Source organism: Lonchura striata, unplaced genomic scaffold (genome assembly GCF_046129695.1).
Source record: "Lonchura striata isolate bLonStr1 unplaced genomic scaffold, bLonStr1.mat Scaffold_85, whole genome shotgun sequence".
Lineage (NCBI taxonomy): Eukaryota > Metazoa > Chordata > Aves > Passeriformes > Estrildidae > Lonchura > Lonchura striata.
Window position 1 is genome coordinate 676,231 of NW_027461188.1, and position 23,162 is coordinate 699,392.

Sequence of the window (23,162 nt, forward strand, 5' to 3'; positions counted from 1 at the left end):
GTTAATAATTCATAATAAATCTTTAATATTTATCCCCCTAACCCAGACATTCTCCAGTATTAGGAAACTGAATACGAAGTCATCGGAAATTTCCTCACTTTTATCAAAATCCCTTTCTTGGAAATATTATATGTCAGATCAGAAGCCCTCAGCATGTCAGAGCGTCATGATCATTTCACCTGCCCTGCACCAGAAATACTCAGAGTTGTACTCACAGGGTCTGTGGGCATTGGGATGTTCCAGCTTTAGGAGATCACTCCAGGAGCTGCAGCTGCATTGTCCTGCAGCCAGAGGTTCCTGTGCCAAGGGCTGGCAGTGATTCTGCCCCAGGCACTTCTCAGCCCCTTCCCAGCCCTGACTGATTGAAGCTCTCTGTGCCTCTGTGCTGTGCCCGGGCTGGCTGCAGGCAGTGCCCCAGCCCTGCTGGGCTGGCAGAAGAGCTGCTCAGCAAGAGAAATGTGCTTTTGAAGCTCTGCTTGGTTACCAGGATCACCCTCTGTGCCAAGAGCCCGGCCCAGCTCAGCAGCACAGACACAGCACAAGGACTTTAATGACCCTCTGGGGCTTTGTGCTCAGGCCCTGAACATCAGGCCCTGAGAGGGAGCTGCAGAAACCTCTCCAGAAGTCCAAGTCAGAATCCAACTCCAAAGTTTCTTGGACTTTTAATGGGTCCCACTGAGAGACACGACTGAGAAAGTGTCCCCAGGCCCCAGGCAGAGCAGAGAACTGGAGGCACTGATGCCAGGTGGGGACAAAGAGAAGCCAAGTCTTGGCGCCCTGGGGCACAGCAGGGTCTGTGCCACCAAGGGCTGTGAGGAGACACCTTGTCCTGAGGCCCTGGGGCCTCCTGGCACAGTCCCAGCCAGGCTGGGCACTTTCAGCCCCTGGTCCTGCCCTCAGCATCCCCCCCATGCCCACATCTCAGTGGCCTCAAGGATCTGCTGGAAGGAGTCCCTGGGGACACGTGGTCAGTAATGGCTCTGGGGGCTCCTTCATGCTCCCAGGGACTGCAGGTTTTTCAAAGGTCTTTGGGTTTGGCTTTTGCCTTGGAGTCTCTGAGAGGTTTCTGCAATCACGGCCTCCAATATTCTGCTGTAATTAGTCTTTGGAGAGGCTTTGTCAGGAACAACAATCAGTGGGGCCCATTAATGCTTCAAGGTACTTCAGTTATTTTAAGGTACTTGGTGTTTCCCTTTTGATACCAACTCTGTGAGAGGTTTGTGCAATCATGGCCCAAATTATCTGATTTAATGAGTTGCTTGAGAACTTTTTACTGACATTTTGATAAACTCAAGGTTTTTAAAATACTTTGGATTCTCCTTTCCACCCTGAGTGTATCTGAGAGGTTTTTGTTCAATCCTGGCCTCCAGTTCTCTCCTCCAAGGAGTCCATGAAGAGCCTGTGTTGGGTATGGACCTCAGTGGGTTCCATTAATGCCTTGAGACACATTTGGGTGTTTCCTCTTGACTTTGACTCCGAGAAAGGTTTGTGCCATCTCCTCTCAAGCCCCAAGATTCCAGGCCTCAGCTCCAAATGCACCATGGGGCTCATTAGGATCAAGCAAGACCTGACAAACCATGGCTCTGCCTAGATTTCCCTCTGCTCTAGTGCAGTTCATCGGGGAGTTTCTGTAGTGGTTTTGGTTTTTCAATTTGAGATTTCTTGGCCATTGTATTAATTAGTGCGGCAGGTTCAGTGTTGCTTGATTACCAGTGCACACACTAGAATATACTTACTCATTTCCTGCTCTGAGATGGGATTAGGAAAAAAGGCAAAGTAGGCTCAGAAGTTTAAAAGAAAAGTTTAAACTTTTAAAGAAAAGTTTATTAACAGTAACTAAAAGAAAGAGTAATAAGAATCAGAACAAAACTTTCAGAACACTTCCCATCTCCATACAACCTGACAATATAAAGAGACCAAATATAAAATTTTCTGTCAGCTAACAGGGAGAAAAGTTCCTCTTATTAATGTTATGGAAACTTATCCACAATGAAACAGTTATCTCATGGATATTCATTTCCATGAATAGCAGCTGCCCAGAAAAATCTGTAATTGTGAAGTCCCTCCCATTTTTTCACAGCCTTTCCCACAGCTCTGTTTATAGCCCATGTTAACTTATGGGATATTAGATTAAAGATGAGCTGTTTAAGAGCAAAAGTTCTTTTCACCTATTTCTGAAATCATCTTCATTTCTGGGAACAGTGGTCATCTGTCCCTGAGGGCACAGGCTCTCATCGGTTTTCTCTATTTTTCTCTGTTCAAACTTTTCATGAGATCACAGCTACTGCAACATTTGCTCAATTGAGCATGGAGGCCTTTGCTGAAATAAGTCATCTCCCCATACTTTTCAATGCATTATAGGGAAAAAGAGAGTCTGATGTATCAATGACATCCTTCTCCATAGCTTTAGCAGAGGATTTCAGCCCCAAGATCAAGGCATCTCCTCATCCCTCCTATCTGGGACTCAACTTCCTCTTCCCTGCCCTCGGTGTGTCCATGTTGCTCCTCTGTGTGCCTGCCCTGTGTCCTTTTCTCTCACAGGAGGGAGGATGGCAGCACTGGCAGAGTCAATATCTCCCGGGGCTGCAGATGGTTCCGTGAGCCCGGCCGGGCTCGGTGCTTGCGGCCGGAGCTGTTTTGCCATGGAGGTTTCTGCAGCGGCTGCGCTGGGGCTGTGTCAGGCTGGGCCGCGCTGGGGCAGGGCCAGGATCTCAGCAGCCAGGCCAGAGCCCAGCAGCAGCACGGCCGGGGCCGATGGCTTCTCCTGCCCTGCCCGCCGGCTGCGGGCGAAGCCCAAGGGCGGCAGAGCCTTGGCCGAGCCGGCCCGGCCCGGGGCTGCTCCTGGGGCCCGGCGGATCCTGGCCGGGCCCGGGCTGGCGGCGGGGCAGGGCTCGGCAGGGCCAGATGTCAGCACCCGCAGCCACGGCCCGGCCTCGGCCCCGCGGCCTCCCCTGCCCTGCCCGGCAGCCGATGGCGCCTGGCGGCTCCCTGGGAACGGGCCCGGCCCCACGGCAGGAGCCGCCCGGCCCCACGGCCGAGACGGGGCTGGGCCGGCCTCGGCACCTCTGTGGGGCCAGAAGGGACAGAGACCCAGCCAGGCTTTCTCATCTCTAACTTGTCCATATGTAGTGGTCATGTGCCCAAGCCCCCAAAACCTCTCATTGGGAGATCCCTGGGCCCTCTGCAAGGTGTTTTCTAATAAAAATATTAAGCTCATGATGTGTGAAAATTACCAGAGGACAGGGCTAACCCATCCTGTCTGTCCTGGCTACTTTTGTCTGGGAGCAATCCTTGGATATACGGACTTTAGGAGGCCACATTCTAATTTTGGCCATGGACCATGGACAAGAAGACCATTTCTTTTCCACAGGAATGAAGGAACACAGCCCCATTTTTTCAGGGGCAGATGAAAGGTGACCACCACAGTTAAAGGACAGCCAGAGCTGGCTGTTTTTTCCTAAAACATAACCTTGCATACAGGAAATTGTTTAGGGATAATACCAGTTTTGGCAATGGGCATCTGAACACAGACAGTTCTTTTCTATAGCAAGGAAAGCACATAGCCCCTTTGCTCCAGGAGCTGATGAGAAGCAGCCCTTGGCATTCCAACATCAGCCAGACCTGTCAGGTGGCCCCTGGGAGGCCAAGCCAGCCAGACCTGGTCCATGTTCCCTCACTTCAATGGGGTCCCTTGCTTCCAGGAGGCCCTGAGGTGTCACAATGCCCCCTTCGTGACACGGGGCCCTGAAGGGTCGGAATGGTCTCCATGGTTCCATCAGGCCCCACAGAGTCATAATGGTCTCTGGGTCCATGAAGCCCCACGGTGTCACCATGGCCCCTTGGTTCCATGGGCTCCAGTGGTGCCACAATGATCCCCTTGGTTCCATGAGGTGCTCACAGTGTCACAGTGATCTCCATGGGAAGGAAAGAACCGAGCCCCAGTGTGGCAGGGGCAGCCACCAGAGGCCAAGGCCAGCCAGGCTTGATGGTAGTGGCAGATTTTGGCTGGGAGCAACCCTTGGATATAGGGAATTTTAGAGGTGGAATCCCAATTTCAGACATGGACACCCGAAGTAGAAGGATGGTTCTTTTCCATAGGAAGAAAAGCACAGAACACCGGTGTTTCAGGGATAGATGAAAGGCTTCCACCAGCGGCCTAAGGCAGCCAGACCTCTCTTTCCTGGTAGCTTTTGTCTGAAAGCAACCCTTGGATATAGCGAATTTGGGAAGTGGAACCCCAATTTTGGCCATTTCTGTGTAGATAAGGACAGTTCTTTTCCATAGGAAGGAAAGAATAGAGCCCCAGTGTTTCAAAGACAGAAGTGAAGAGAGGTGGCTCTTGAGAGGCCAAGCCAGCCAGACTTGTTTGTCCTGGCAGTTTTTGTCATGGACAGATCCTTGGATATATGGAATTTGGGAGAAGGTATCTCAATTTTGACCATGAACACCTTGAGAAGAAGGACAGGTCTTTTTCATTGGAAGGAAAGCACTGACCCCAGTGTTTTGAAAGCAGGTGAGAGGCATCCCCAAGAGGCCAAGGGCAGCCACATCTGTCTGTCTTGGCAGATTTCACTGGGAGCAATCATTGGATGTACAGAGTTTTGGAGGTGGAATCCCAGTTCTGGCCATGGACGCCTGCTCAGGATGGATGTTTTTTTCCTATAGGAAAGAAAAGCACAAAATCCAAGTGTTCTAGAAGAAGATGAGATGTGGCCAGCCTTAGGCCAAGCCAGCCAGACCTCTCTCTCCTGACAACTTTCATCTAGGGGCTATCCTTGGACATAGAGCATTTTGGAGGTGGAATCTCGGTTTTGGCCGTGGACACCTAGACAGGAAGAAGAGTTATTTTCATTAGGAATGAAAGCACAGAGTCCCAGTGTTTCAGAGGCACATGAGTGCGAGCCCTCAGGAAGCCAAGGCCAGCGAGATTTGTGATTCCTGGCATCATTTTTCTGGGAGCTATCATTGGATATAGGGAATTCTGTAGGCAGATGCCCAATTTTGGCCATGGGTACCTGGTTGAAATGGATGTTTTCTTCCCATAATAAAGAAAAGCACATGGTCCCAGTGTTTGAAAGGCAGATGAGAGATGGCCCCCGGGTGGCCAAGGCAGCCAGACTTGTTTCTCCTGGCAGATTTCATCTGGGAACAATCTTTGCAATATAAGCAAATTTGCAGAAGGAATCCCAATTTTGGCCCTGGGTCCCTGGAGGAGAAGGACAGTTCTCTCTCATAGGAAGTGAAGCCCAGAGACCCAGTGCTTCAGAGGAGATGAGAAGCAGCTCTAATCATACCAAGGTGTTCAGGTGGACCCCAGGAGGCCCAGCCAGCCAGACCTGTTCCATGTTCCCGTGGTTCTGTGGGACCACACAGTGTCACAATGTTCTCCTTGGCTCCATCAGGCCCTGGAGTGTCACAATGTTCCCTTGCTTCTGCAGTGTCACAATGGCCCCGTGCTTCCATGAGGCCTTGCAGTGTCACAATGGCTTTGTGGTTCCACAAAGCCCTGATGTGTCACAATGGCCCCTCAGCTCTGTGTGCCCTCACTGTGTCACAACGGCTCCTCTGTGACACTGCAGCTGCACAAGGTCACCATGGACCCTTGGTTCCTTGGGGTCTCTGAGTTCACAATGGTCTCCTTGATTCCATGAGGCAGCACAGTGTCACCATGGCCCCTTGGTTCCATGAGGATCTACAGGGTCACACAGGTTTGTGACATTTGTCCTTGCTGCCCCTCACATCCCCCTGCCCCACAAACAGCCCCGAGCCACCCGTGAGGGACAGGCCCTGCTGTGCCAGGCTGGGCTCAGGGCTTGGCCTTTCTGTTTCCCCCAGCCAGCCCAGGCCTTGCTCAGCATTGCAGTTCCCTGCTGTGAGCCTTGGGCTCCCTGCAATCCTGGCCTCAAGGATCTGCTCTCACCAGTCCCTGGGGAGCCTTTGGCAGTCCCTGTCCTCAGTGGGGCCCAGTGATGCTCCAAAGGACTTGGAGTTTTGCTTCTGACTCCTTGAGCAGCTTCTTCAGCCTTCTCTATGTGCCTCATGATCCTGGACAGGGGCTCGAATCCACCGTGGGGATCATCAAAACAAAGAAAACCCTCAGGGACGCTTTGTCTTCCTTCAATCGTCTTCAGGTCTCCAGGGCTTGTGCAGCTGATTGAAGCCAGTTTGGAGTTCTGTTAAGGAGGAAGATTTCCAAGTTCACCTCATGACTTCTTTTCTTTTATCAATGTAATATTTTTTTATTTCCCAATTCAGAGAAGAGCTGTTAGAAGTATTCCCCAGGTGATCTTGACGCTAAAGTTCCCCTTAGGAGGTCTGGGCATGTAGAAGAATGAGCCCCCTGAGGGCTGACCCTGTTTGGACAAGCTGTTCCTCACCCCCAGCCTCACCATGTCTGACATCGCCCACCTGGCACTGACATCCCTGTGCCCTGCAGCAGAACCTTGTCCCTGAGCTCTGCAGTTCCATGTCCCAGCCCATTGCACCGTGTCCCACCTGCTCTCCTCAGGGCTCTGCCTGCACACAGGGCCAGGAGAAGTTTTCCTGTTGGGAAGGAAAGAATGGAAAAACATGATCAGGTTTCCTGAACAACAAACCCCACTCAGGAACCACCTGCTCAGTACAGGCTGCCTGGAATGGTGTCACCTTTCTACAAAGGACAGTGTGACCAGAAATGATCTCTGGAAGCAGAATTCTCTGAGTCTCCCAGCTGAATTCTCTGTCCCTGTCCTTTTCCTGGATCTCTGTTGCAGATGGAAGCTGCTGGTGCCATCCTCACTTTTAACCTCTTTTTAGAATGCAGGCAGATATTCCCAGCTGTGTTGAGCAGGATTTCCTCAATGTTTCTATAAATCTTTTGTGTTCCCCATGGAACGAAGGGGCCATTTTGGCACTGAAGGGGTGATGTGGAAGCAAGGAGTCAATTGTGACCCTGGGGTCCCATGGAACCAAGGAGTCCATGGTGGCACTGCAGAACCAACACAGCTGCTGCACCTTGTCCCCTGCCCTGCACAGCTCCTTGGGAGGCACGGCAGTAGCAACACCCTAGGAGCCTTGGGAATGCCCCTCTGGGATCCATGGCACATGCTCCTAGGGGCTGGAATTCCAGTTCCAGCCAGGAAAAGATGTTCCTGCCCTTGAAGGCAAAGCTCTTATGGAAGAGCCAGAAGATGAGTGGAGCAAGATCTTAGAGTGACATTTCACTGCCAGCCTTCCTAACTTCACCCATGGTTGTTGTAGCTCATGGATTGGGAATTAAATCAGGGCAGGGTCTTTGGTGGGAGCTGCCCTGGGTCAAGGGAGGCCCTGAGAGAGAAACTGAATATGCAAAGAGAGGTGGGAGGGAAAGGAGGACACAAACACAATCAACTGAGAAGGTGGCACTCTGAAAAGCAAATCAGAGCTGACTGAAAATTAATGGGACAGAAATCAATAATTCTGAAAGTTTTATTTACTATCAAAATATATCCCATACACCCAGCTGCACACAATCATGATCCCACACCATTTAAATTTGGATCTCACTTTTCCTAATTTCCCTCCACCCCATCTCACCCTGGAGGCTGTGGAATTGGATATTTTGTCATGGGTTAGAATTTTTTGAGGTGGAAACAAGCCATTTTGAGGTGGGATTGTAACCTTTTGTGGTAAAATTTGGTTTTTTCAGTGTGACGGAGTCATTTTGAGGTGACAGATCAATCCATCTTGACTTCAGGAGTGCAAAGATATGGACAACACTGCCTGAAATCCCCCAAGAACCCAAAAATCCTCCAGAATATGTGCCCAAAGTATAAATTCCTTCTCAAATACCTGTTAAAGGGTTGGACTTTGGAAATCTCTGAATAATTACTTTCTTTTCAGTCCTATTTCAGGTGTTTTATTTGATAAGGAAAAATCAGAAGAACATTAGGGCCAAACCAAAAAGATAACCAGTCAGATGTCTTACCAACATGGATCACAGGGAATGTGGATCAACAGGCCTGTGCCCAAAATGGGTCTTCCCATGGGGGTAAGGCTGGAGCAGTGTACAAAGCTCTTCATGCAGTTGGGGGACTCACAGGGCTTCCCTTACTAGTGCCTCCGTTGGTGTTTGGTCAAGTGAGAGCTCTGGGTGAAGCTCTTCCCACACCGGGGACACTCGTAGGGCCTCTCCCCGGTGTGGATGCGCCGGTGCTTGACAAGGGTGGAGTTGCACTTGAAGCTCTTCCCGCAGTCGGGGCAGCGGAAGGGCCTCTCCTCTGTGTGAATCCGCTGATGGCAGAGGAGATTTGAGCTGGTCTTAAACTTCTTCTGACACTTGGGACACTCAAAGGGCCTCTCCCCAGTGTGGATCATTTGGTGGATGATCAGGTTGGACCTCTGGCTGAAGCCCTTCCCACATTGCTCACACTTGTATGGCCTTTCCCCAGTGTGGGTGATCTGGTGGCAGATCAAGTGGGATCTTGTGCTGAAGCTCTTTCCACATTCCCCACACTCATAGGGCCTCTCCCCAGTGTGGATGCGCTGGTGCCGGATGAGGGTGGAGTTGCGCTTGAAGCCATTACCGCATTCAGGGCAGCGGAAGGGCCTCTCATCTGTGTGAATCCGCTGGTGCAGAAGGAGATTGGAGCTGGTGTGAAACCTCTTCTGACACTCAGGACACTCGTAGGGCCTCTCCCCAGTGTGGATGCGTTGGTGGATGACAAGAGCAGAGCTGCAGCTGAAGCCCTTCCCACACTCCCCACACTTGTAGGGCCATTCCCCGGTGTGGATCATCTGGTGGTGGATCATGTTGTTGCTCTTCCTGAAGCTCTTCCCACATTCCAAGCACTTGTAAGGCTTCTCCTTATCATGGTTCTGCTCAGGGACCACCAGCTCTGAGCTCTGGCTGAAGCTCTGCCCACCTTCCTGGCCCAGAGTGGGTCTTTCCTCCTCAGAGCACCCTGGGCTGGGTTTGCAGCCCCTCCTCCTGTGGGATCTCTGGGGCTTTTCCTCCCTCTTGGATTCCTGCGCTGTGAAGCTGCTCAAAACGGCTTCTTCCATGAGGTTCTGCTGCGGGGATTTATCCTCCCTGGTCTTTATCTTCTTCTCCTTGTCTGGGGGAGGAAGGACAGGGAGAGGATGGGATTTGCCTCCGTGCCACAGGGAAGGGCAAGGAGATCCCCCCAGTGCATCCCCGGCAGGAGGGCACCGGCAGCGGGGCTGTCCAGCAGCTGGGGGCCATGCTGGGCTGGGAGATGGAGCAGGAGAGAGGGGGAAAGGGGCACTGACTTCCTCCTCACCCGCCTCGTTGTCCCAGGGCATCTCCTTCTTCCTGGCAGCCTTCTCTTCCATTTCAGACTGTTTTGGGAATGGGAAAATCTGTTTTGGGAGGAAAACAGGGGATGAGCACATTGAGTTTTTTACTGGTTTGAAGGCAAACCAGGGGGAGACTCTAAGTCACAATGACAATTGACTAAGAAAATTAAGATCCAAACAATGATACAGAAACACTGGTTTAAACTCACAGAGTGAGGATATAACCTAACACCCCGTTGCTCAGGGTGGTGGTAGCTGTCTGATGAAATGGTGGCTGCAGTCCGGCTGGAGTGATGAACGTGATTCTGTCAAAGCAGTGATCCTGTAGAAGGGTCTGGTCTTCCTCTGAAGGTCCAGTGGTGCTTATGGAGCTCTTGTCCTCTGGGAATCCAGTAGGCAAGGTGGTCGTGGTGTTGCAAATGGTGAGATTATATCCAGGTAGGAATGCTTGGTTCCTCCCCCTGGGCGGAGCATCCCACAATGGGATGATGTAATTTTATCAGTGCTGCAGTGACACTCAATGGCCCATTAAGAGAAGATGGCCCCTGGAGGGCGTTATCAGGGCTGAGCCATGGAAGAGATAAAGAACACTGCCCCACCTGTTGATAACAGTTTATGGAGATGGTGACTGAAAACACTTTTGGTTACATCTGACACTGTAACCTGAAACAGTGAGGCAATCCCTGCTCGGGGTGGGGGGTGAACACCACCCCCCTTGCCCAAACTGGCTCAAGTGTAAAACCCCCACCCTGGGAAGGCCACGCACACAGGGGACAATGTCACACTTGCCTCACCCCAGGGGAGATCTCCGTCCCTGTCACTCCCTTGCTCTCTCCCCTTTTCTCTTTCTTTGCATCTCTCTCTACCTCACATTTACTGTTCAATAAAATCCACTTTGGATTTGGTCATCTTAGCACCTTAATTGGGGCAGAGGCATCTCTCTAACAATTTTATTAAACAGATTGCGGCATTATTTTAGCACAGTGAGTTCAGGGCTCTGTTGTCTGACACCAAGTGTCTTTGACAACATCATGGTTCTCTCCTCTGAGGAGCCTGTGGGTCTTTCTGGAGGAACTCTTGGAAACTTGGATGCAGCTTCCTCTGAGTGACTTTTGGGAGAACTTATGAGGAAAATGGCTCTTGTGGGTGGCCATTTTAAAGAAAATATTTTGTTGTTCTTCCCTGAAAAGTTTGTTAAAATCACTGGAAGAAAAGAACCAAATGATACCAGCGAGACTGACAAGGATCATTCACCACCCTGTGAGGAACACAAGGCTACTAATGTCCTACAAGAAGCCCAGCTCACGTGGCTAAATTCCCAAGTAACTCTTGAATTCACAAGCTTGGGGGCTTTTCCAAATATGAGAATCATTATTTTCTTTGTCCCTGTGACCTTTGTGACAGCTACACAGACCTTTTCCTTCCTTTTAATAATCTGTATTGGGACAAATTTCCACCTTTCTTTTTTGGAACCTGCCAGTATCTGACTTGGAGCTGTGCTGGAACTGATGAAATTTGGAATTGCCACAGAATTCCTTCTGTTGTTGATTTCTTCATGTTTGGGGTTTGTTTGGATTTCCATCTCAAGTGACTTGTGGGAAGAGCAAATCTTCCTCAAGGCATTTTATGGAGGGTTAATTTTAATTTCTGCCAAGTTTGTTTTGTCCAGTTCCCAGGGGCTGCTCAAGGGGTCTCTGCTTTGGTTTGGCCCTAATTTTCTTCTGATTTGTCTTTACCACTTAAAAACACGTGAAAAAATTACTAAAAAGAGTATTGACCAGAGATGTCAAAAGTCCCACCATTTACAAGGTAGTTGAGGTGAAATTTATGGTTTGGGAACATATTCTGGAAGATATGTTGGTTCTTGGTAGTATTCTCCATATTTTTGCACTCCAAAATCCAAGGTGGATTTGTCTGTCATCTCAAAATGACTCAATCCCACTCAAAACTCCTCAATCTTATCCCAAAATGCTCAATCCCACCTCAAAATGGTTGGTTCCCACCTCACTCCCATGACAAAATTACTCAGTTCCACAGCCTCCAGGGGTAGATGGTGTTGCAAGGAGATCAGGAGAAGTGAGATCCAAATTTGAGGTTGAGGGATCAGGATTGTGTGGGGCTGGGTGGGTGTGATTTATTTTGATAATAAGTAAAACTATCAGAATTATTGATTTCTGTCCCATTCCTTTTCTGTCAGCTCTGATTTGATTTTCAGAGTGCCGCCTTCTCAGCTGATTTTGTTTGTGACCTCCTGTCCCAGACTGAAAAGCAAGATGTGTTCTATTTTCCATCTGTATGGCAGTTGTCCTGTGTTAAGTGAGCAGTTTTTCCTTATCTCTTCCACAATCAATCCTCCCTCAGGGGAGACATCTGCTGATAATGGGCTATTGAATATCACTGCATGACTGATAAGAACTGTAACATCCCATTGTGAGATGTTCTGCCCAGAGGGAGGAGCCAAGCATTCCTACCTGCATCTAGACTTGAGATTCTGGCCCACCGACACAGCTTTTCCTGTGCTGGATTTCTCAGAGGAACAGCTGCCTCTTCCTCTTCAGAAGAAGACACCCTTTTCTACAGGATCACTTCTCCAACAGAACTGTTATGTGTAATAAATATAATTCGCGCCATTCCTCGTATGAAATATGTAATATTGGATATTTGTTAAATCATGCCCGTTGTATTAGTCCCCCCTCCCCCCCCATTTTATAGGCGAGACTGGATGTATATTAGAAACTGATTTACAAGTAAAAGGATGTCGCTTGGCAAGGAGATGGGCCATGTCAAGACTCCAGGTGTTAATCGTCACGATCATCAGTGCTGATCGTCCAAGATGGATATCATGGAAATCCTCAGACAGATCCATGTGAATGCAGCCTTCCCGTAAACTCTCATCAAGAATTCAACTACTCCGGACATTGAATTATTTCTCCTCATCACCAAAAAAAGAAAATCTTATAATCTTATTAACCTATAGACTCTGAATAGAAGAAAAGATTAACTGCTCAAATCTTGGCCTCACGCGGAATTTTCCCTATAAAAACAGCCTGTGCCAGGATGGAGGTGTGTGGGCATAGGAGAAAACCTCTGATGAGGCTGACTCCTTGTTGCACACCCAAGGTCGACCCCGGGCTCAGCTCTGTCCTTTTCGTGTGGCTGACTAGATAGAATTTGACCTCAAATAAAATGATTTTTATTTTTAATCTGTCTGAATAAATTCTCATTTATAACAGTACTCACCGGGTCAGTGGGCATTGGGATGTTCCAGCTTTAGGAGATCACTCCAGGAGCTGCAGCTGCATTGTCCTGCAGCCAGAGGTTCCTGTGCCAAGGGCTGGCAGTGATTCTGCCCCAGGCACTTCTCAGCCCCTTCCCAGCCCTGACTGATTGAAGCTCTCTGTGCCTCTGTGCTGTGCCTGGGCTGGCTGCAGGCAGTGCCCCAGCCCTGCTGGGCTGGGAGAAGAGCTGCTCAGCAAGAGAAATGTGCTTTTGAAGCTCTGCTTGCTTACCAGGATCACCCTCTGTGCCAGGAGCCTGGCCCAGCTCAGCAGCACAGACACAGCACAAGGACTTTAATGACCCTCTGGGGCTTTGTGCTCAGGCCCTGAACATCAGGCCCTGAGAGGGAGCTGCAGAAACCAAGTCACAATCCAATTCCAAAGTTTCTTAGACTTTTAATGGGTCCCACTGAGGGACACGACTGAGAAAGTGTCCCCAGGCCCCAGGCAGAGCAGAGAACAGGAGGCACTGATGCCAGGTGGGGACAAAGAGAAGCCAAGTTTTGGTGCCCTGGGGCACAGCAGGGTCTGTGCCACCAAGGGCTGTGAGGAGACACCTTGTCCTGAGGCCCTGGGGCCTCCTGGCACAGCCCCAGCCAGGCTGGGCACTGTCAGCCCCTGGTCCTGCCCTCAGCATCCCCCCCATGCCCACATCCCAGTGGCCTCAAGGATCTGCTGGAAGGATTCCCTGGGGAGCCTTGGTCAGGAATGGCCCTGGGGACTCCTTCATGCTCCCAGGGACTGCAGGTTTTTCAAAGGACTTTGGGTTTGGCTTTTTCTTTTCTGAGAGCTTTGTGCAATCATGGCCTCCAATTATCTGTTTTAATTACTCCCCTGAGATTCTTTGTCATTAACAACTCAGTGGGCTCATTAATCCTTCAAGGTACTTCAGTTCTTTTAAGGTACTTGGTGTTTCCCTTTTGATCCAGACTCTGTGAGAGGTTTGTTCAATAATGGCCCCAATTATCTGCTTTAAGGAGTCCCTTGAGAGCTTTGTACTGACACTCAGTGGGGCGCATTGATGATTTGAGATACTCAAGGTGTTTAGGGTACTTTGGATTCTCCTTCATACACTGAGTCTCTGAGAGTTTTTTGGGCCATCCTGGCCTCCAGTTCTTCCCTCCAAGGAGTCCATGAGGAACCTGTGTTGGGGATGGATCTCAGTGGGACCCATTCATGCTTTGAGGCAGTTCATCAGGAAGGTTTGCTGTTCCAGTTTTGGAGAAATATTTCAAAGAGTTTCTAGGAAATATATATTCCTATTTTAAAGGATGTCTTTTATTCCTGGTCTCTTTCGAGAAGAGGTGTTTGCATCATTCAGTGATTGATACTGACCCAGGGAGTCTCCTAAGGAAATCTGGTCTGGTCAGAGAAGCTGTGCCTTGAGGTCTGACCCAGTGTGGACAGCCTTGCTCCATATTCCCCACCCCTATCCTGTCTGTCCTCACTCACCTGGGACCTGCTTTACTCAGAGAGCTGGCTACACTCAAGGAAAGAGGGATTTCCCTTCTTTCATTTTCAGAGCAATCTAAAACTCCTGAGTTTCCCCACTGAAAACAGACAATGTCCTCAGCTGTGTGCCAAGCCCAAGGTGCCACCAAGACACTTCCAGGCCTGCCCTGGGCCAGCTGTGAGGGGGGATCATCATCCCAACCTGCACTGGGCCATTGCAAGGGGCTGTTGCCATGGTCACTGCACTGACCCCACTGCTGGCTTTGGGTGCCATGGCAGTGCTCATCAGTTCAGGTTTCCTGGGAAACCAGCCCAAGGAGCCATTTCTGCAGCCAGGTTCCATGGCCACTTGCCTGCAGAGCTGCTGCTGCCCTCGGCTGCCATGGCAGCCCTCAGGACAAAGCAGTGCCAGAGCTGTTCCAGGTACAATTGCAGTGACACTCCTTGGTGCCGCCAGGTGCCACGGCAGCGGCCACAGGGACCCGTTCCTTGGTTTGGTGCCACAGCAGCCAAGGCCTGGAGCCACTGTGATGGTTGTTTGCCATGGACACCTGCCCTGGGCCCCTTGCTCAGGGCTGGTGTCACAACCCAGAGCCAGAGGGGGTCCCGTTGCCGGGGGCTTGTGCCATGGCCACCTGCCCTGTGCCGCGCTGGCTGGTTGGGCGCCGTGGAACCAGCAGCAAAGAGCAGAGCCAGGGCCAAAGGCCAGGTCAGGCAGACAGAAAGGGGCAGTGCTGGGCTCTGTTCCCATGGCAGCCCTCACTGGGTGTGACACCTGGGTCACCTGTCCTGGCACTTGCCATGGAAACCCGGCCCATTGGAAATACAACAGTGGACAAAGGTTTTAGTAGGGCCTGTCACACCAGGACAAAGCCTGGTGGTTTTAAACTAAAGAGGGACATTCAGATAAGAAGAGATAAGGAAGAAATTTTTGATGATGGGGTTGGTGATACACTAAGGCTGGTTGCCAGGGAGGTGGTCAATGCTCCATGCCTGGAAACATTCCAGTCCAGCAGGGACAGGGCTCTGAACAACCTGATCTGGTGAAAGATGTCCCTGCTCATGGCGGGGTTTGGATGAGATGCGCACTGCAGAGCTCTTCCCATCCACATTCCAGGATTGCATGGAGAGAAGGGGCTGCTCAGTGGACTCCATCCACTCCCTTGACTCCTCATTGTCTCTGCTGGAGCCCACATCTAAGAGCCAAACCCAGCCCCTTCTCTGCCTTTCCTGTCCCTGCCCCAGGGGCTGGCAAAGCCAGGCTGGCACCAGTGACCTTTGGTCTGCAGGGCTGAGGTCACACTCTGTGGGCTGGGGCAGAGCCCAGCCAGAAATGAGCCCTGAAGCAGCAGCTCTGCAGTGTGGTTGTGACAGCCTAGTCAGAGAGCAAGAAAACTGGGTAAGTTTTCACAGAATCAGCCTGTGAGACTTCAGGGACTTGAAGATAAGCACAGATAGCTTATTATTATAAACAACCTGCAGATGTTGTTTTCCTACTCTCTGTTTTCTTGTTTTTCTCAAAGATTGTTTATCAGAAGGGTGACTTGTTAATTAGCCGATCAGGTGAAATGTACTAATGAAGTGACCAATCAAATCTCCCTGGATTGGAACAGCTTATAAAAAGGAGCAGTTCCAAATATACGGCACGTTATGCCAATCAGCCTCCTGATGAACCTGTGTCATTTCTAACCCTGCAGCGCTGGCCACCAGGCCGGGTGCCAAGGGAGGCTTCTGGCCATGCCCTGCAAGCAGCTGCTGCTGCCAAGGTGCCTTTGGTGCCTCGGGCTGTCCTGGCACAGCTCCCAGCACGGCACTCTGCCCTTGTGCCCGAGGCCTTCCCTGTGCTGGGGCTGGCCTGGGGCTGTTCCTGCAGCGGGACCTGCTCTGCTCCTGGCACAGGAAAGGCAGTTCCTGCTGGAGCAGGAGGCTCTGCCTGCAATGGGCTCAAACCACTCCAGCCAGGCCCTGTTTGCAAAGCCCCAGCGGGAAATGAAGGAGAGGGGTCACGCTGCTTTTGGGGTGAATAATGCTGAAACCAGCCTGACTCCTCCATCCCAAAGTTCAACATCCTCAGAGGGAGCTGAAGCTGTGGCAGAGCTGGAAAAATCCCCCTAGAAAGGAGCAACCAAGGGACACCACTGAGAGCTTCTGCAGAGCTGCTGAGCTGGCCCAGCCTGGGCACATCTGACCGGCAGGGCAGCACTTCAGACTAGAAAAGCCCCATCCCAGATTTTAACAGCAGCGTCTCCTGACCTTTCCCTTCTTGGGGAATGTGGAGATTCCTCCCTGCATTGGGGACACCCCTCAAGGTCACTGCTCCAGGTTGAACCAAAGAGATTTACCCACAGTCATTGCTCTGAGGGAGTGACATCAATCTCTGCTTAATTACTATTTTTTCTTTAATACAATTGCTTTGAAATCACTTTGTAGTGCATAATATAAATATAATATAAATATAATATAATATAATATAATATCATATCATATCATCATATCATATTATATCATATATCATATATCATATATCATATATCATAATCATATAATAATCATATATAATAATAAAAATTTTGTAGCTCTTATGCCTTGGTGTAAATATTTCTTATTAAGATAATTTTGTCTAATCAATTCCATAATAGATAATATATATTTATAGCAATAGACCTGGTTTGCCATCCTTAACCCATTGGGACAAATTCTATAAAGGTTTAATTCCACCTTTATAATTCTTTACACACACACTGTTGAAAAGTCTGGGACTGGGATTCGAACAAGCTGCTCCAAGGCTCTTCTCACAGAAAGAGATTAGAAAGCCTGGAGGTCCCTGGGGGTATTTGTGGATCTGAGGGGGTTGTTGGGACTCCTTTCTGCACCTCGTGACCCAACAGGAACTTCTCTAATAAACTTTGCCTGAAGCTCCCACTCTGGCCATGACAGGAAGCCCTGTGAGTGTCTGGGATATCCCGGCTCTTTGGCAGCCTGGGGACTCCTGGGATGTCACTGTGGAGCCCCCGTGAGTGCCTGTGACAGATCGGTGCCTTTGCAGCCCAAGGTGCCCTGGGATGTCACCATGGAATGGCTGTGACTGCCTCTGACCACACGGCTCTTTGCCATGCCCAGAAACCCTTGGGAGGGCTCCATGGAGCCCCTGTCTCTGTGTGTGACATTCCAGCTCTTGAACAGCCTGGAGACTCTTGGAAAGTCCCCATGGAACCCCTCTGAGGGCCTGTGAACAAATCTCATCCTTAGCAGGCAAACATGCCCAGCCCCTGGTGCTATCGTCAGTTTCCATGGCAACCATCCCCAGCCCCTGTTGCTATGGTCAGTTTCCATGGCAACCATCCCCAGCCCCTGTTGCTATGGTCAGTCCCTGGGCAGCTCCATGGAGACCCCATGCCAGGGGTGGTTGCCATGGACACCAGCTCAGGCCTGGAGCCCGTTGCCATGGCAACCATTGGCACTCCCATTCCAAGGCTCATGGATCCAGAACCACAGAATTGGCTGAGCTGGGAGGGACCCATCAGGATCCTCGAGTCCAACTGCTGGCCCTGCACAGGACACCCCAACACTGCCAGCCTGGGCCTGGCAGCGCTGTCCAAACGCTGCTGGAGCTCAGAGAGCCCTGGAACTGTGACCCTTCCCTGGGGAGCCTGGGCAGTGCCCCAGCAGCCTCTGGGCAAAAACCTTTTCCTGAGATCCAACCTCAGCTTGCCCCGACTCAGCTGCAGCCGCTCCCTCCACTCCTGTACCTGGGCACCAGAGTGAAGAGGTTCCCTCAGCCCCAGCCAGGGACCCGCTCCCAAGGCTGCTGCCATGGCCACCAGGGCTGGCACCAGCTGGGATGCTCGGTTTCCACGGGCTGGGGTTCAGGAATGGCATTTCTCAATTTCCTGCTCCTGCTAAAACCTTGCATGCACTCATTGCCCTCCCACCTTCCATTGAATGAAAAAAGGGAAAGATCCCAGGCTGGGATAAGAACAATTTACTGGGAATAGCAACGAGATGAGGAACAAACAGGAATAGAAAAAAAATTGACAACAGAAGGGATAAGAAAACTATTTACAGGGAAAACTACATCACCATCAATTGTATCTTCCTGGCCACGTGTTTCCTCCTGCATGGAAAGGACACCCGTCTCCTCAGGGAAAGACAGAGAGAGTCCCTTTCCTGCCCCTGGCAATGACCTGAGGTGGGAGTGAATGTAGTGACAGGGCCATGGCCAGACCCTCATGTTCTTCAATCCCACATCAGGTCATTGGTAGGGGCAAGAAAAGGGACATATGTCTTCCCAGCATGGATCACAGGGAACATGGATCACCAGGGCTCTTCCCAACATTGTCCTCCAATGGGGAATGAAGATGGAGCAGTGCACAAAGCTCTTCCTGCAGCTGGGGAATTTTCAGGACTTCCCTTACCAGTGGCTCCGTTGGTGTTTGGTCAAGTGAGAGCTCCGGGTGAAGCTCTTCCCACACTGGGGACACAAGTAGGGCCTCTCCCCAGTGTGGATGCGTTGGTGGCTGACAAGATGGGAGTTCTGCTTGAAGCCCTTACCACAGTCGGGGCAGAGGAAACGCCTCTCCTCGGAGTGAACCCGCTCATGCAGGAGGAGATTTGAGCTGCTGTGAAACCTCTCCCCACAAGTGGGGCACATGTAGGGCCTCTCCCCAGTGTGGATGCGCTGGTGCATGATGAGGTGGGAGTTTTGCTTGAAGCCCTTCCTGCAGTAAGGGCAGCGGAAGGGCCTCTCATCCGTGTGAATCTGCTGATGTACAAGGAGACTGGAGCTGCTGTGAAACCGCTTCTGACACTTGGGACACTCATAGGGCCTCTTCCCAGTGTGGATGCGTTGGTGGCGGACAAGGGCAGAGCTGCAGCTGAAGTCCTTCCCACATTCCCCACACTCATAGGGCCTCTTCCCAGTGTGGATGCGTTGGTGGCGGACAAGGGCAGAGCTGCAGCTGAAGTCCTTCCCACATTCCCCACACTCGTAGGGCCTCTCCCCAGTGTGGATGTGTTGGTGGCTGAAAAGGGCAGAGCTGCAGCTGAAGCCCTTCCCACATTCCCCACACTCGTAGGGCCTCTCCCCAGTGTGGATGCGTTGGTGCCTGATGAGGTGGGAGCTCCAGCGGAAGCCCTTCCCACACTCCCCACACTCGTAGGGCCATTCCCCGGTGTGGATCATCAGGTGTCGTTTCAGATTATTGATCTGCCTGAAGCTCTTCCCACACTCTGAGCACTCGTAGGGCTTCTCCCCATCATGCTGCTGCTCAGGGACCACCAGCTCCGAGCTCTGCCTGGAGCTCTGGCTGAAGCTCTGTCCACCTTCCTGGCCCAGAGTGGGTCTTTCCTCCTCAGAGCATCCTGGGCTGGGCTTGCAGCCCCTCCTCCTGTGGTGTCGCTGGGGATTTTCCTCCCTGTTGGATTCCTGCGCTGTGGAGTTGCTTAAAACAGCTTCTTCCATAAAGTTCTGCTGCAGGGATTTATCCTTCCTGGTCTCCATCCTCAGCTCCTGCTCTGGGGTAGGAAGGACAAAGAGAGGATGGTATTTGCCTCCATGCCACAGGGAAGGGCAAGGAGATCCCCCCAGGGCATCCCCAGCAGGAGGGCACCAGCAGCGGGGCTGTCCTGCAGCCGGGGGCTGTGCTGGGCTGGGAGATGGAGCAGGAGAGAGGGGGAAAGGGGCACTGACTTCCTCCTCACCTGCTTGTGGGTCCTGAGGCATCCTCCTCTTCCTCACAACCTTCTCCATGTGGCGAATGTTTGGGTATGGGAAATCCTGTTTTGGGAGGAAAACAAGTGATGAGCAAAGTGAGTTTTGTACTGGCTTCAAAGCAAACCAGGGGGAGAGTCTAGCCAGAATGACAATTGAATAAGAAAATTAAGATCAAAGCAATGATACAGAAACGCTGGTTTAAACTCACAGAATCAGGATATAACCTGACACGCCGTTGCTCAGGGTGGTGGTAGCTGTCTGATGAACTGGGGGCTGCAGTCCGGCTGGAGTGATGAACGTGATTCTGTCAAAGCAGTGATCCTGTAGAAGGGTCTGGTCTTCCTCTGAAGGTCCAGTGGTGCTTATGGAGCTCTTGTCCTCTGGGAATCCAGTAGGCAAGGTGGTCATGGTGTTGCAAGGGTGAGATTATATCCACATAGGAATGCTTGGTTCCTCCCCCTGGGCGGAGCATCCCACAATGGGATGATGTAATTTTATCAGTCCTGCAGTGACACTCAATGGCCCATTAACAGAAGATGGCCCCTGGAGAGCGTTATCAGGGCTGAGCCATGGAAGAGATAAAGAACACTGCCCCACCTGTTGATAACAGTTTATGGAGATGGGGACTGAAAACACTTTTGGTTACATCTGACACTGTAACCTGAAACAGTGAGGCAATCCCTGCTCGGGGTGGGGGGTGAACACCACCCCCCTTGCCCAAACTGGCTCAGGTGTAAAACCCCCACCCTGGGAAGGCCACGCACACAGGGGACAATGTCATACTTGCCCCGCCCCATGGGACATTTCTGTCCCTGTCACTCCCTTGCTCTCCCCCCTTTTCTCTTTCTTTCCATCTCTCTGTACCTCACATGTACTGTTCAATAAAATCCACTTTGGATTTGGTCTTGTTAGCACCTTAATTGGGGCAGAGGCATCTCTCTAACAATTTTGTTAACCAGATTGCAACATTATTTTGGCAGAGTGACTTCAGGGCACTGTTGTCTGATCCCAAGTGCCTTTGACAACAGCCTGGTTCCCTCCTCTGAGGAGCTTGTGGCTCTTTCTGGAGGAAATCTTAGAAACTACAATGCAGCTTCCTCTTGAAATGAACAGGGTCTATGCCTTTATTAGTGTTCATCTCTTTATTAAAAAGTCAGCTCGGCGGGGGGGAGTTGTAGCTTCTTCTGGTAGCCGAAGGGTGAGAAGGCTGCAGAGTCTGTCCCTGGAGTCTCCGTGGCATGCTGGTAGCCAGAGGTGAAGAGGTGTCCAGTCTGTATCTGAAGTCCGGATCAGCAGAGCGTCCTCTCTCCTTTCCTCCTGGCACACTGGTAGCCGCAGGGTGGGGGGATGTGCAGAGCCTGCTGCCGAGGTCCAGCAGCAGCTATCCCTCTCCTTCCCTCCTGGTAACACCAGGAAGAGTGTCTGATTCCTTGTGCCTGCTTCCCACAGCCCAGTCCAATCTGGTTCTCTGCAGGTTATAGTGACAGGTTAAACACAGACTAGGGATGGGGTTCCCTTTTCCCCAACCAGCACACCCATCCAGCCCCCTCCACTGTGCCCCTCTTTTTCATTTTGGGGTGTTTTTCATCCCCAAAAACCCTCTCCCATGATTCCACTGGCTTATTTTGCATTCTAATCCTAGTTTGGGTGGGGGTGTAGGTGATTCCCAGGAGCGATTAGCTAATTAACATTTCAATGTCAGTACTTAGTTCGAGCCAAGTGTCCCTGCCAGGCTGTTTTGTTCATAACACACTGAGCAACTTTTGGGAGAACTTATGAGGAAAATTGCTTTTGTGGGTGGCCATTGTAAAGAAAATATTTTGTTGTCCTTCTCTGAAAAGTTTGTTAAAATCACTGGAGGAAAGGGAACAAATGATACCAACGAGACTGACAAGGATCATTCACCACGCGGTGAGGAACACAAGGCTACTAAAGTCCTACAAGAAGCCCAGCTCAAGTAGCTAAATTCCCAAATAACTCCTGAATTCACGGGCTTTTGGGGGAGAAGCATTATTTTCTTGGTCCCTCTCACCTTTGTGACAGCTACACAGACCTTTCCCTTCCTTTTAATAATCTGTATTGGGACAAATTTCGACTTTTCTTTAATCAGAACCTGCCAGCATCTGAGCTGGAACTGTGCTGGAACTGATGAAATTTGGAATTGCCACAGAATTGCCTCTGTTGTTGGTTTATTAATGTTTGGGATTTGTTTGCATTTTCAATACAAGTGACTTGTGGGAAGAGCAAATCTTCCTCAAGGCATTTTATGGAGGGTTAAATTTGATTTCTGCTGAGTTTGTTTTGTCCAGTGCTCAGAGGATGCTCAAGGGGTCTCTGGTTTTGGTTTGTCCCTAATTTTCTTCCAATTTGTCTTTATCACTTAAAAGCACTTGAAAAATAACTAAAATTGTTATTGACCAGAGATGTCAGAAGTCCCACCATTTAAGAGGTATTTGAGGTGGAATTTACTGTTTGGGAACATATTCTGGAGGATTTGTGGGATCTTGGGGGATATCTGGTAGTATTCTCCATATCTTTGCACTCCAAATAACAAGGTGGATTTGTCTGTCACCTCAAAATGACTGAATCCCACTGGAAACCCCTCAATCTAACCCCAAAATTGCTCAATCCCACCTCAAAATGGCTGGTTCCCACCTCAGCCCCATGCCAAAATTACTCAATTCACAGTCTCCAGGATGAGATGGGGTTGGAAGGAGATTGGGAGAAGTGAGATCCAAATTTGAGGTTGTGGGATCAGAATTGTGTGGGGCTGGGTGGTTGTGATTTATTTTGATAATAAATAAAACGATCAGAATTATTGATTTCTGTCCCATTCATTTTCTGTCAGTTCTGGTTTGCTTTTCAGAGTGCTGCCTTCTCAGCTGATTTTGTGACCTCCTGTCCCAGACTGAAAAGCAAGATGTGTTCTATTTGCCATCTGCATGGCAGTTGTCCTGTGTTAAGTGGGCAGTTTTCCTTATCTCTTCCACAATCAATCCTCCCTCAGGGTAGACGGCTGCTGATAATGGGCTATTGAATGTCACTGCATGACTGATAAGAACTGTTGTGAGATGCTCCACCCAGAGGGAGGAGCCAAGCATTCCTACCTGCATCCAGTCTTGAGATTCTGGCCCACCAACACAGCTTTTCTGGGCTGGATTTTCCAGAGGAACAGCTGCCTCTTGCACTGCCTCTTCCGGAGAAGACACTCTTCTCTACAGGATCACTACCTCCAACAGAACCACACCTATCACTCCAGGAGGACTGCAGCCACAATTCCAATTGGACTGTGACCAACAACCTGTTCAACAGAGTGTCAGGTTGTATTCTGGCTCTCTCAGTGTTGTTCTGGTTCACTGCATTGTTCATATTTTCATCTTCTTCCCTAATAAAAAACTGTTATTCCTCCTCCCATATTTTTACCTGAGAGCCCCCCTTAATTT

The 23,162-nt window shown here is 50.5% G+C and overlaps 1 protein-coding gene across 1 annotated transcript in view; it reads right to left on the reverse strand.

The window, feature by feature from the left end:
- The window catches only part of LOC144248765 (uncharacterized), a 646,176-nt gene that overhangs the window by 612,259 nt on the left and 10,755 nt on the right, over nucleotides 1-23,162 (reverse strand). Inside the window, 5 exon segments of the mRNA XM_077790757.1 lie at nucleotides 8,075-8,883; nucleotides 9,010-9,074; nucleotides 9,261-9,318; nucleotides 12,517-12,544; nucleotides 18,422-19,276. Coding sequence (XP_077646883.1) covers nucleotides 8,075-8,883; nucleotides 9,010-9,074; nucleotides 9,261-9,318; nucleotides 12,517-12,544; nucleotides 18,422-19,276 — 1,815 coding nt within the window.